Raw genomic sequence first — 13,646 nt, 5'->3', positions numbered from 1 at the left:
AAAATCATATTCTTCAAGAATAACCAACACTGATACTAAAACAATTGCATATTGCATCTTTAAATGAATCTTTTTTCATTTGTTTTTGTAGATGCCATTATCAAGCAAGGAGAAAACCGCACAACATAGAGCTCGATATATAAAAGGTCATGGTAATATAAGAATATCCTGTAAGTTTCCGAGCTGCAAATGTCCTTGTTAGTCAAAGAAAAGCTTTTATAAACACCAGGCCGTCGGTCTTGTGCTTCATCCTGACATCATCGACTGACGAAACACGCCTCTACAGAATAATAAGCACGTCCATGTGTGTGTGTGCAGTTTGTGCTTCTATCCACCGATCGGGCAGGCCAAGCAATACAAAAATAATATTTCAATCAATCGCGGGTGGATGAGAAATAAATCATTGTGTTTGTTTGATAAAGACGTTCACGAGCCCTGTGGTCGCGAGAATCATTCTGGTTGCCGCTTTCAAAACAATCCCTCCCTCCAATGAACTGACAGCGTTTACTTCTAAGTCTCCCGTGACACACCAATCAAAACCCAGCGTTCAGGAGAGAGCCTCAAAACCAGTGTAGAAAATAGACTATCGCTTATTAGTTATGATGTTTTTGAATGTAAAAACCACACGAACATCATTAGTTGACCTCAGACAACAGTATATATAAAAACAAAAAAGCCAGTTCATGACACCTTTAAAAAGTGATCCAGTTGCAAGGGCAGAGTACCTTGCCAAAAGAAAAGCAAGGTTTTGTGTATATCTAGATAAATTACAACTAAAGTTAAGATGTTATGTTTTGTGTTAATAACACAGTTATTACATGTTAATAATAGAAATGTTTTAAATTTCTAGTTCCCTTTCAGTCGGTCACGTTCGACGTACGTCTCCATTCCCTCCTTCAGGGAACGAGGGTTACATACGTAACCGAGACGTTCTAAAGAATCGATAATCAAATGTTTTTATTTATTTATTTTTATCTTGACTTACTGTTACTAATGAGTCTATTTGAATGAACAATAGATTGATAGATTCTGGGCCCAATATTTGCACTAGTTCCATATAAAAGATTTTTTCATTTATTTAACTTGTTCCTTGAGGTTTTGTCTGTATTGTTTTGCACTTCTTGTTAATGAAATATTATTATATTACTGAGTTACATAAATTGGTCTGATGATTAAAATAAAGGCAATTGAAACCAGAATAAAATGCATTGACATTTTTACTTTTATCTTGTGAATATCAATCATTATTGATCACAACGTCAGGTGGTGCGACCGGTCATGGTCAGGTGGTGCAACCAGCATATTTTCTTTTAAATTTATCAATTTCCACTGCAATTGCAAAATAAAGTAAGAAATATAACTGTAAAACTTTATATAACATATAGAAATCATTTTAACAATTAAAAACAAAAATAAAAACTCCTTATCGAAAAATTGGTGTTTGAACACATAGAAAAGTAGCCATTTATATGAATTGGAATAAAAAAGACAATAAATAAAGAAATGAAAGGGGAATTTATAATGCAATATGCATTTAAGACACTACAAGGACTGATATTTACAAGTTCTCAGTAGTGCTAAGTACATTAAATGTATATTTATTTAAATTAATATATGGTCGCACCACCTGACATTTTCTGGGTGCTAAAATCAGAAATCTTGTTTAATAATGAATTAATGCTGCCTAAAAAGCTGTAAAACCAATATGAAGCAACATCAAACATTTGTATGGACATAAAAATGCATTTTAAAACCGTTTTGCTTAAAAAAAATAAAAAATGATCTTGAAAACCTTATTCGTCATTGACCCATATATATATATATATATATATATATATATATATATATATATATATAAATAAATAAATAAAAAACAAGCCTAGTTTGCAAAATTTTGTTAATAATTTGAAAAAACTGTAAATAGTCATAAAATCTTGTCATTTCCAAACCAAAAAGCCCATATCTGAGACTTGACGTCACGGGACTCATGGGCTGGCTTCCAGATAAATAACGGGCTTTTCTCTTAATAAAGGGCTCTGAAATATCCCGGACGAGCCCCCACACTGCTAAAAATGCTTTTCTCATCTTGTATTTTTTTCTTGTTTCCAGTCCAAATATCGAAATGTTCTAAAATTAAAATGCTTTTACTAGATAAGTAAAATTACATAATATATTTTTACTTGTTTTCTTAAATATAAAACCTAAATTAAGTGAGTTTTTGATTAAAACAAGCAAAATGATCTGCCAATGGGTGAGAAAAATAATCTTGTTTCTGTTTATTTCAATCAGAAACAAGATTTTTTTTCCCACCCCATTAACAGATCATTTAGCCTGTTATAAGCAAAAACTCACTTCATTTGGATTACATTTTTTAAGAAAACAAGGAAAAATATCTTATGTGATTTTACCTATCTAATAAATGAATCTTGATTTGAGAATTTTTAGACTAGAAACAAGACAAAATGACTAAGTAAGAAAAGCATTTTTTGCAGTGGAGATCTGTTAGATAGGTTCCTTCAGGATAGGAACGTCCACCTGGAGGACAAAATGAGGCTGACAGGGTCAAAAGATGGACAGGCCGCCTTCATGAGGCTGTGAATTCAGACACTACTCTCAGTCACACACTGCTATTCGTGTCATAGTTACAGTAGGGAAATACGCAACCATGAATAACACACACACACTAGACAGGTTGAGATTCGGCTGTTGTTAAAGACGCCAGCTGGAAGACCTCTGTGTTCATGCACACATGCGCACTGAATTCACACATGTACTGATACTTCACACCAATGCACTTACATATAATTAGAAATGTGTGTATTTGCGTGCTGTCTGAGGAGAGGGATCAGAGCGAGGAGTTTGGCCTCCCCATCCCTGGCTAGGATGGGAATAATGGAGAGCGGGGAGCTGGGGTGGAGGCTAATGAAACATCATATATCACCACATTACAACTACAGCTAACCGCTATCATAATATAAGCTCCTAAAACCACTTTAATATTAAAGAAAATCAACAGACCTGAGTATGTATAGTTGTTTTATAATTGTGCATCTGTCTCAAACCTTAAGCTCTCCACGAACAAAAGTGCCTTATTTGTGTTTGTGCGTGCGTGTGTGCGTGCGTGTGTGTGCATACAGTGAGGTAGAAAATAAGTATTTGAACACCCTGCTATTTTGCAAGTTCTCCCACTTCATGGAGGGGTCTGAAATTGTCATCGTAGGTGCATATCCCCTGTGAGAGACATAATCTAAAAAAAAATCCAGAAATCACAATGTATGATTTTTTAACTATTTATTTGTATGATACAGCTGCAAATAAGTATTTGAACACCTGAGAAAATCAATGTTAATATTTGGTACAGTAGTCTTTGTTTGCAATTACAGAGGTCAAACGTTCCCTGTAGTTTTTCACCAGGTTTGCACACACTGCAGGAGGGGTTTTGGCCCACTCCTCCACACAGATCTTCTCTTGATTCGTCAGGTTTCTGGCCTGTCGCTGAGAAACACAGAGTTTGAGCTCCCTCCAAAGATTCTCTATTGGGTTTAGGTCTGGAGACTGGCTAGGCCACGCCAGAACCTTGATATGCTTCTTACAGAGCCACTCCTTGGTTATCCTGGCTGTGTGCTTCGGGTCATTGTCATGTTGGAAGACCCAGCCTCGACCAATCTTCAATGCTCTAACTGAGGGAAGGAGGTTGTTCCCCAAAATCTCGCAATACATGGCCCATCCTCTCCTTTATACAGTGCAGTCGCCCTGTCCCATGTGCAGAAAAACACCCCCACAGCATGATGCTACCACCCCCATGCTTCACAGTAGGGATGGTGTTCTTGGGATGGTACTCGTCATTCTTCTTCCTCCAAACACGTTTAGTGGAATTATGACCAAAATGTTATATTTTGGTCTCATCTGACCACATGACTTTCTCCCATGACTCCTCTGGGTCATCCAAATGGTCATTGGCAAACTTAAGATGGGCCTGTACATGTGCTGGTTTAAGCAGGGGAACCTTCCGTGCCATGCATGATTTCAAACCATGATGTCTTATATTGTGTATTACCAACGGTAACCTTGGAAACGGTCATTGACCAGCTCTTTTCAGGTCATTGACCAGCTCCTCCTGTGTAGTTCTGGGCTGATTTTTCACCTTTCTAAGGATCATTGAGACCCCACGAGGTGAGATCTTGCATGGAGCCCCAGTCCAAGGGAGATTGACAGTCATGTTTAGCTTCTTCCATTTTCTAATGATTGCTCCAACAGTGGACCTTTTTTCACCAAGCTGCTTGGCAATTTCCCCGTAGCCCTTTCCAGCCTTGTGGAGGTGTACAATTTTGTCTCTAGTGTCTTTGGTCAGCTCTTTGGTCTTGGCCATGTTAGTAGTTGGATTCTTACTTATTGTATGGGGTCGACAGATGTCTTTATGCAGCTAACGACCTCAGACAGGTGCATCTAATTTAGGATAATATATGGAGTGGAGGTGGACATTTTAAAGGCAGACTAACAGGTGAGAATTCTAGCGGTTAGACAAGTGTTCAAATACTTATGTGCAGCTGTATCATACAAATAATTCGTAAAAAAGCATACATTGTGATTTCTGGATTTTTTTTAGATTATGTCTCTCACAGTGGACATGCACCTATGATGACAATTTCAGACCCCTCCATGATTTCTAAGTGGGAGAACTTGCAAAATAGCAGGGTGATCAAATACTTATTTTCACTGTTTGTGTGTGTGTGTGTGTGTGTGTGTGTGTGTGCATATATATATATATATATATATATATATATATATATATATATATATATATGTATGTGTGTGTGTGTGTGTGTGTGTGTGTGTGTGCATATATATATATATATATATATATATATATATATATATATATATATATATATATATGTATGTGTGTGTGTGTGTGTGTGTGTGTGTGTGTGTGTGTGTGTGTGTGTGTGTTTCTGCATGTGCGTGTGTTTTTGTGCAAATGTGCGTGTGTGCGCATATGTGTGTGTGTTTGTGCATATTTGTCTGTGTTTGTGTTTATGCATGTGTTTGTGTTTGTTGTGCATATGTGTGTTTGTGCATATGTGCGTCTTTGTGTTTCTGCGTGTGTGTGTGTGTGTGTGTGTGTGTGTGTGAGTGTGTGAGTGTGAGATTGTCACAGTGAATCAGAAACACATCAGATGTCGTCCTCAGTGTTTGTCCACCTTGATCTGCAGGACGTCACTCAGAGCCGGTCGCTTTCTCAACGCCTGATGAAATAAAATACATTTAATTAGAAACAGAAACACAGCAAATATCTCCATTTCATGACATCATTTTTAGATACACACTCGATTTCAGTGATGTCAACCGGCAACACTAAAGAACCATCAGTGTGTGTGAGTTTTGATCAGTCAGTGTGTGTGTGTTTTGATCAGTCAGTGTGTGTGAGTTTTGATCAGTCAGTGTGTGTGTGTTTTGATCAGTCAGTGTGTGTGAGTTTTGATCAGTCAGTGTGTGTGAGCTTTGATTTGTCATTGTGTGAGCTTTGATCTGTCAGTGTGTGTGAGTTTTGATCTGTCAGTGTGTGTGAGTTTTGATCTGTCAGTGTGTGTGAGTTTTGATCAGTCAGTGTGTGTGAGTTTTGATCTGTCAGTGTGTGTGAGTTTTGATCTGTCAGTGTGTGTGAGTTTTGATCAGTCAGTGTGTGAGTTTTGATCTGTCAGTGTGTGTGTGAGTTTTGATCAGTCAGTGTGTGAGTTTTGATCTGTCAGTGTGTGTGTGAGTTTTGATCAGTCAGTGTGTGTGAGTTTTGATCAGTCAGTGTGTGTGTGAGTTTTGATCAGTCAGTGTGTGTGTGAGTTTTGATCAGTCAGTGTGTGTGTGTTTTGATCAGTCAGTGTGTGTGAGTTTTGATCAGTCAGTGTGTGAGAGTTTTGATCAGTCAGTGTGTGAGTTTTGATCTGTCAGTGTGTGTGTTTTGATCAGTCAGTGTGTGTGTTTTGATCTGATCAGTGTGTGAGTTTTCATCAGTCAGTGTGTGTGAGCTTTGATCTGTCAGTGTGTGTGAGTTTTGATCTGTCAGTGTGTGTGAGTTTTGATCTGTCAGTGTGTGTGAGTTTTGATCTGTCAGTGTGTGTGAGTTTTGATCAGTCAGTGTGTGTGTGAGTTTTGATCAGTCAGTGTGTGTGTGTTTTGATCAGTCAGTGTGTGTGAGTTTTGATCAGTCAGTGTGTGAGTTTTGATCTGTCAGTGTGTGTGAGTTTTGATCAGTCAGTGTGTGTGTGAGTTTTGATCTGTCAGTGTGTGTGTTTTGATCAGTCAGTGTGTGTGTTTTGATCAGTCAGTGTGTGTGTTTTGATCTGATCAGTGTGTGAGTTTTCATCAGTCAGCGTGTGTGAGTTTTGATCTGTCAGTGTGTGTGAGTTTTGATCAGTCAGTGTGTGTGAGTTTTGATCTGTCAGTGTGTGTGAGTTTTGATCAGTCAGTGTGTGTGAGTTTTGATCAGTCAGTGTGTGTGAGTTTTCATCAGTCAGCGTGTGTGAGTTTTGATCTGTCAGTGTGTGTGAGTTTTGATCAGTCAGTGTGTGTGAGTTTTGATCAGTCAGTGTGTGTGAGTTTTGATCAGTCAGTGTGTGTGTGAGTTTTGATCAGTCAGTGTGTGTGAGCTTTGATTTGTCAGTGTGTGTGAGTTTTGATCTGTCAGTGTGTGTGAGTTTTGATCTGTCAGTGTGTGTGAGTTTTGCTCTGTCAGTGTGTGTGAGCTTTGATTTGTCAGTGTGTGTGAGTTTTGATCTGTCAGTGTGTGTGAGTTTTGCTCTGTCAGTGTGTGTGAGTTTTGCTCTGTCAGTGTGTGTGAGCTTTGATTTGTCAGTGTGTGTGAGTTTTGATCTGTCAGTGTGTGTGAGTTTTGATCTGTCAGTGTGTGTGAGTTTTGATCTGTCAGTGTGTGTGTGAGTTTTGATCTGTCAGTGTGTGTGAGTTTTGATCTGTCAGTGTGTGTGTGTTTTGATCTGTCAGTGTGTGTGAGTTTTGATCAGTCAGTGTGTGTGTGTTTTGATCTGTCAGTGTGTGTGAGTTTTGATCAGTCAGTGTGTGTGTGTTTTGATCTGTCAGTGTGTGTGTGAGTTTTGATCTGTCAGTGTGTGTGAGTTTTGATCTGTCAGTGTGTGTGAGTTTTGATCTGTCAGTGTGTGTGAGTTTTCATCAGTCAGCGTGTGTGAGTTTTGATCTGTCAGTGTGTGTGAGTTTTGATCAGTCAGTGTGTGTGAGTTTTGATCAGTCAGTGTGTGTGTTTTGATCAGTCAGTGTGTGTGTGAGTTTTGATCAGTCAGTGTGTGAGTTTTGCTCTGTCAGTGTGTGTGAGTTTTGATCAGTCAGTGTGTGTGAGTTTTGATCTGTCAGTGTGTGTGAGTTTTGATCAGTCAGTGTGTGTGAGTTTTGATCAGTCAGTGTGTGTGAGTTTTGATCTGTCAGTGTGTGTGAGTTTTGATCTGTCAGTGTGTGTGAGTTTTGATCTGTCATTGTGTGAGTTTTGATCAGTCAGTGTGTGTGTGAGTTTTGCTCTGTCAGTGTGTGTGAGTTTTGATCAGTCAGTGTGTGTGTGAGTTTTGATCAGTCAGTGTGTGTGAGTTTTTATCAGTCAGTGTGTGTGTTTTGATTTGTCATTGTGTGAGTTTTCATCAGTCAGTGTGTGAGTTTTGATCAGTCAGTGTGTGTGAGTTTTGATCAGTCAGTGTGTGTGAGTTTTGCTCTGTCAGTGTGTGTGTTTTAATCTGTCATTGTGTGAGCTTTGATTTGTCAGTGTGTGTGAGTTTTGATCTGTCAGTGTGTGTGAGTTTTGATCTGTCAGTGTGTGTGAGTTTTGATCTGTCAGTGTGTGTGAGTTTTGATCTGATCAGTGTGTGCGTTTTGATCCGATCATTGTGTGAGCTTTGATCTGTCAGTGTGTGTGAGTTTTGCTCTGTCAGTGTGTGTGAGTTTTGATCTGTCAGTGTGTGTGAGTTTTGATCTGTCAGTGTGTGTGAGTTTTGATCTGTCAGTGTGTGTGAGTTTTGATCTGTCAGTGTGTGTGAGTTTTGATCTGTCAGTGTGTGTGAGTTTTGATCTGATCAGTGTGTGTGTGAGTTTTGATCAGTCAGTGTGTGTGAGTTTTGATCAGTCAGTGTGTGTGTGAGTTTTGCTCTGTCAGTGTGTGTGAGTTTTGATCAGTCAGTGTGTGTGAGTTTTGATCAGTCAGTGTGTGTGTTTTGATTTGTCATTGTGTGAGTTTTGATCTGTCAGTGTGTGTGAGTTTTGCTCTGTCAGTGTGTGTGAGTTTTGCTCTGTCAGTGTGTGTGAGTTTTGCTCTGTCAGTGTGTGTGAGTTTTGCTCTGTCAGTGTGTGTGAGCTTTGATCTGTCAGTGTGTGTGAGTTTTGATATGTCAGTGTGTGTGAGTTTTGATCTGATCAGTCAGTGTGTGAGTTTTGATCTGTCAGTGTGTGTGAGTTTTGATCTGTCAGTGTGTGTGAGTTTTGATCTGATCAGTCAGTGTGTGAGTTTTGATCTGTCAGTGTGTGTGAGTTTTGATCTGATCAGTCAGTGTGTGAGTTTTGATCTGTCAGTGTGTGTGAGTTTTGATCTGATCAGTCAGTGTGTGAGTTTTGATCTGTCAGTGTGTGTGAGTTTTGATCTGATCAGTCAGTGTGTGAGCTTTGATCTGTCAGTGTGTGTGAGTTTTGATCTGTCAGTGTGTGTGAGTTTTGATCTGTCAGTGTGTGTGAGTTTTGATCTGTCAGTGTGTGTGAGTTTTGATCAGTCAGTGTGTGTGTGAGTTTTGATCAGTCAGTGTGTGTGTGTTTTGATCAGTCAGTGTGTGTGAGTTTTGATCAGTCAGTGTGTGAGTTTTGATCTGTCAGTGTGTGTGAGTTTTGATCAGTCAGTGTGTGTGTGAGTTTTGATCTGTCAGTGTGTGAGTTTTGATCAGTCAGTGTGTGTGTTTTGATCAGTCAGTGTGTGTGTTTTGATCTGATCAGTGTGTGAGTTTTCATCAGTCAGCGTGTGTGAGTTTTGATCTGTCATTGTGTGTGAGTTTTGCTCTGTCAGTGTGTGTGAGTTTTGATCTGTCAGTGTGTGTGAGTTTTGATCAGTCAGTGTGTGTGAGTTTTCATCAGTCAGTGTGTGTGAGTTTTCATCAGTCAGCGTGTGTGAGTTTTGATCTGTCAGTGTGTGTGAGTTTTGATCAGTCAGTGTGTGTGAGTTTTGATCAGTCAGTGTGTGTGAGTTTTGATCTGTCAGTGTGTGTGTGAGTTTTGATCAGTCAGTGTGTGTGTGAGTTTTCATCAGTCAGTGTGTGTGAGTTTTGATCTGTCAGTGTGTGTGTGTGTTTTGATCTGTCAGTGTGTGTGAGTTTTGATCAGTCAGTGTGTGTGTGAGTTTTGATCAGTCAGTGTGTGTGTGAGTTTTGATCAGTCAGTGTGTGTGTGAGTTTTGATCAGTCAGTGTGTGTGAGTTTTGATCTGTCAGCGTGTGTGAGTTTTCATCAGTCAGCGTGTGTGAGTTTTGCTCTGTCAGTGTGTGTGAGTTTTGATCAGTCAGTGTGTGTGTGAGTTTTGATCAGTCAGTGTGTGTGTGAGTTTTCATCAGTCAGCGTGTGTGAGTTTTGATCTGTCAGCGTGTGTGAGTTTTCATCAGTCAGTGTGTGAGAGTTTTCATCAGTCAGCGTGTGTGAGTTTTGCTCTGTCAGTGTGTGTGTGTTTTGATCTGTCAGTGTGTGTGAGTTTTGATCTGTCAGTGTGTGTGAGTTTTGATCTGTCAGTGTGTGTGAGTTTTGATCTGTCAGTGTGTGTGTGAGTTTTGATCAGTCAGTGTGTGTGTGTTTTGATCAGTCAGTGTGTGTGAGTTTTGATCAGTCAGTGTGTGAGTTTTGATCTGTCAGTGTGTGTGTTTTGATCAGTCAGTGTGTGTGTTTTGATCAGTCAGTGTGTGTGTTTTGATCTGATCAGTGTGTGAGTTTTCATCAGTCAGCGTGTGTGAGTTTTGATCTGTCAGTGTGTGTGAGTTTTGATCAGTCAGTGTGTGTGAGTTTTGATCTGTCAGTGTGTGTGAGTTTTGATCAGTCAGTGTGTGTGAGTTTTGATCAGTCAGTGTGTGTGAGTTTTGATCTGTCAGTGTGTGTGTTTTGATCAGTCAGTGTGTGTGTGAGTTTTGATCAGTCAGTGTGTGAGTTTTGCTCTGTCAGTGTGTGTGAGTTTTGATTTGTCAGTGTGTGTGAGCTTTGATTTGTCAGTGTGTGTGAGTTTTGATCTGTCAGTGTGTGTGAGTTTTGATCTGTCAGTGTGTGTGAGTTTTGCTCTGTCAGTGTGTGTGAGCTTTGATTTGTCAGTGTGTGTGAGTTTTGATCTGTCAGTGTGTGTGAGTTTTGATCTGTCAGTGTGTGTGAGTTTTGCTCTGTCAGTGTGTGTGAGCTTTGATTTGTCAGTGTGTGTGAGTTTTGATCTGTCAGTGTGTGTGAGTTTTGCTCTGTCAGTGTGTGTGAGTTTTGCTCTGTCAGTGTGTGTGAGCTTTGATTTGTCAGTGTGTGTGAGTTTTGATCTGTCAGTGTGTGTGAGTTTTGATCTGTCAGTGTGTGTGAGTTTTGATCTGTCAGTGTGTGTGAGTTTTGATCTGTCAGTGTGTGTGAGTTTTGATCTGATCAGTGTGTGCGTTTTGATCCGATCATTGTGTGAGTTTTGATCTGTTAGTGTGTGTGAGTTTTGATCTGATCAGTGTGTGTGTGAGTTTTGATCAGTCAGTGTGTGTGAGTTTTGATCAGTCAGTGTGTGTGTGAGTTTTGCTCTGTCAGTGTGTGTGAGTTTTGATCAGTCAGTGTGTGTGTTTTTATTTGTCATTGTGTGAGTTTTGATCTGTCAGTGTGTGTGAGTTTTGCTCTGTCAGTGTGTGTGAGTTTTGCTCTGTCAGTGTGTGTGAGTTTTGCTCTGTCAGTGTGTGTGAGTTTTCATCAGTCAGTGTGTGAGTTTTGCTCTGTCAGTGTGTGTGAGTTTTGATCAGTCAGTGTGTGTGTTTTTATTTGTCATTGTGTGAGTTTTGCTCTGTCAGTGTGTGTGAGTTTTGCTCTGTCAGTGTGTGTGAGTTTTGCTCTGTCAGTGTGTGTGAGTTTTGCTCTGTCAGTGTGTGTGAGTTTTCATCAGTCAGTGTGTGAGTTTTGCTCTGTCAGTGTGTGTGTTTTAATCTGTCATTGTGTGAGCTTTGATTTGTCAGTGTGTGTGAGTTTTGATCTGTCAGTGTGTGTGAGTTTTGATCTGTCAGTGTGTGTGAGTTTTGATCTGTCAGTGTGTGTGAGTTTTGATCTGATCAGTGTGTGCGTTTTGATCCGATCATTGTTTGAGTTTTGATCTGTTAGTGTGTGTGAGTTTTGATCTGATCAGTGTGTGTGTGAGTTTTGATCAGTCAGTGTGTGTGAGTTTTGTTCAGTTAGTGTGTGTGTGAGTTTTGCTCTGTCAGTGTGTGTGAGTTTTGATCAGTCAGTGTGTGTGAGTTTTGCTCTGTCAGTGTGTGTGAGTTTTGCTCTGTCAGTGTGTGTGAGTTTTGCTCTGTCAGTGTGTGTGAGTTTTGCTCTGTCAGTGTGTGTGAGCTTTGATCTGTCAGTGTGTGTGAGTTTTGATCTGTCAGTGTGTGTGAGTTTTGATCTGATCAGTCAGTGTGTGAGTTTTGATCTGATCAGTCAGTGTGTGAGTTTTGATCTGTCAGTGTGTGTGAGTTTTGATCTGTCAGTGTGTGTGAGTTTTGATCTGATCAGTCAGTGTGTGAGTTTTGATCTGTCAGTGTGTGTGAGTTTTGATCTGTCAGTGTGTGTGAGTTTTGATCAGTCAGTGTGTGTGTGAGTTTTGATCAGTCAGTGTGTGTGTGTTTTGATCAGTCAGTGTGTGTGAGTTTTGATCAGTCAGTGTGTGAGAGTTTTGATCAGTCAGTGTGTGAGTTTTGATCTGTCAGTGTGTGTGTTTTGATCAGTCAGTGTGTGTGTTTTGATCAGTCAGTGTGTGTGTTTTGATCTGATCAGTGTGTGAGTTTTCATCAGTCAGCGTGTGTGAGTTTTGATCTGTCAGTGTGTGTGAGTTTTGATCAGTCAGTGTGTGTGAGTTTTGATCTGTCAGTGTGTGTGAGTTTTGATCAGTCAGTGTGTGTGAGTTTTGATCTGTCAGTGTGTGTGAGTTTTGATCAGTCAGTGTGTGTGAGTTTTGATCAGTCAGTGTGTGTGAGTTTTGATCAGTCAGTGTGTGTGAGTTTTGATCTGTCAGTGTGTGTGAGTTTTGATCAGTCAGTGTGTGTGAGTTTTGATCAGTCAGTGTGTGTGAGTTTTGATCAGTCAGTGTGTGTGAGTTTTGATCAGTCAGTGTGTGTGAGTTTTGATCAGTCAGTGTGTGTGAGTTTTGATCAGTCAGTGTGTGTGAGTTTTGATCTGTCAGTGTGTGTGAGTTTTGATCTGTCAGTGTGTGTGTGAGTTTTGATCTGTCAGTGTGTGTGTGTGTTTTCATCAGTCAGTGTGTGTGAGTTTTGATCTGTCAGTGTGTGTGTGTGTTTTGATCTGTCAGTGTGTGTGAGTTTTGATCAGTCAGTGTGTGTGTGAGTTTTGATCAGTCAGTGTGTGTGTGAGTTTTGATCAGTCAGTGTGTGTGTGAGTTTTGATCAGTCAGTGTGTGTGAGTTTTGATCTGTCAGCGTGTGTGAGTTTTCATCAGTCAGTGTGTGAGTTTTGATCTGTCAGTGTGTGTGTTTTGATCAGTCAGTGTGTGTGTTTTGATCTGTCAGCGTGTGTGAGTTTTCATCAGTCAGTGTGTGAGAGTTTTCATCAGTCAGCGTGTGTGAGTTTTGATCTGTCAGTGTGTGTGAGTTTTGATCAGTCAGTGTGTGTGAGTTTTGATCAGTCAGTGTGTGTGAGTTTTGATCTGTCAGTGTGTGTGTGAGTTTTGATCTGTCAGTGTGTGTGTGTGTTTTCATCAGTCAGTGTGTGTGAGTTTTGATCTGTCAGTGTGTGTGTGTGTTTTGATCAGTCAGTGTGTGTGTGAGTTTTGATCAGTCAGTGTGTGTGTGAGTTTTGATCAGTCAGTGTGTGTGTGAGTTTTGATCAGTCAGTGTGTGTGAGTTTTGATCTGTCAGCGTGTGTGAGTTTTCATCAGTCAGTGTGTGAGTTTTGATCTGTCAGTGTGTGTGTTTTGATCAGTCAGTGTGTGTGTTTTGATCTGTCAGCGTGTGTGAGTTTTCATCAGTCAGTGTGTGAGAGTTTTCATCAGTCAGCGTGTGTGAGTTTTGCTCTGTCAGTGTGTGTGTGTTTTGATCTGTCAGTGTGTGTGAGTTTTGATCTGTCAGTGTGTGTGAGTTTTGATCTGTCAGTGTGTGTGAGTTTTGATCAGTCAGTGTGTGTGTGAGTTTTGATCAGTCAGTGTGTGTGTGTTTTGATCAGTCAGTGTGTGTGAGTTTTGATCAGTCAGTGTGTGAGTTTTGATCTGTCAGTGTGTGTGTTTTGATCAGTCAGTGTGTGTGTTTTGATCAGTCAGTGTGTGTGTTTTGATCTGATCAGTGTGTGAGTTTTCATCAGTCAGCGTGTGTGAGTTTTGATCTGTCAGTGTGTGTGAGTTTTGATCTGTCAGTGTGTGTGAGTTTTGATCAGTCAGTGTGTGTGAGTTTTGATCTGT

The 13,646-nt window shown here is 40.1% G+C and overlaps 1 protein-coding gene across 2 annotated transcripts in view; it reads right to left on the bottom strand.

Annotated features, from left to right (window-relative positions):
• Positions 1–4,926: 4,926 nt before the first annotated feature.
• The window catches only part of si:ch73-290k24.5 (F-box only protein 41), a 49,907-nt gene continuing 41,187 nt past the window's right edge, over positions 4,927–13,646 (bottom strand). For both annotated transcript variants that reach the window (XM_067445455.1, XM_067445456.1), the window contains exon 14: positions 4,927–5,246. In XM_067445455.1, coding sequence (XP_067301556.1) covers positions 5,187–5,246 — 60 coding nt within the window. In that variant the 3' untranslated portion in view covers positions 4,927–5,186. The remainder of the gene's footprint in view (positions 5,247–13,646) is intronic.

This window comes from Pseudorasbora parva, chromosome 6, assembly GCF_024679245.1.
Source record: "Pseudorasbora parva isolate DD20220531a chromosome 6, ASM2467924v1, whole genome shotgun sequence".
NCBI classification, from domain to species: domain Eukaryota; kingdom Metazoa; phylum Chordata; class Actinopteri; order Cypriniformes; family Gobionidae; genus Pseudorasbora; species Pseudorasbora parva.
This window is presented reverse-complemented; position numbering and strand designations above follow the sequence as displayed.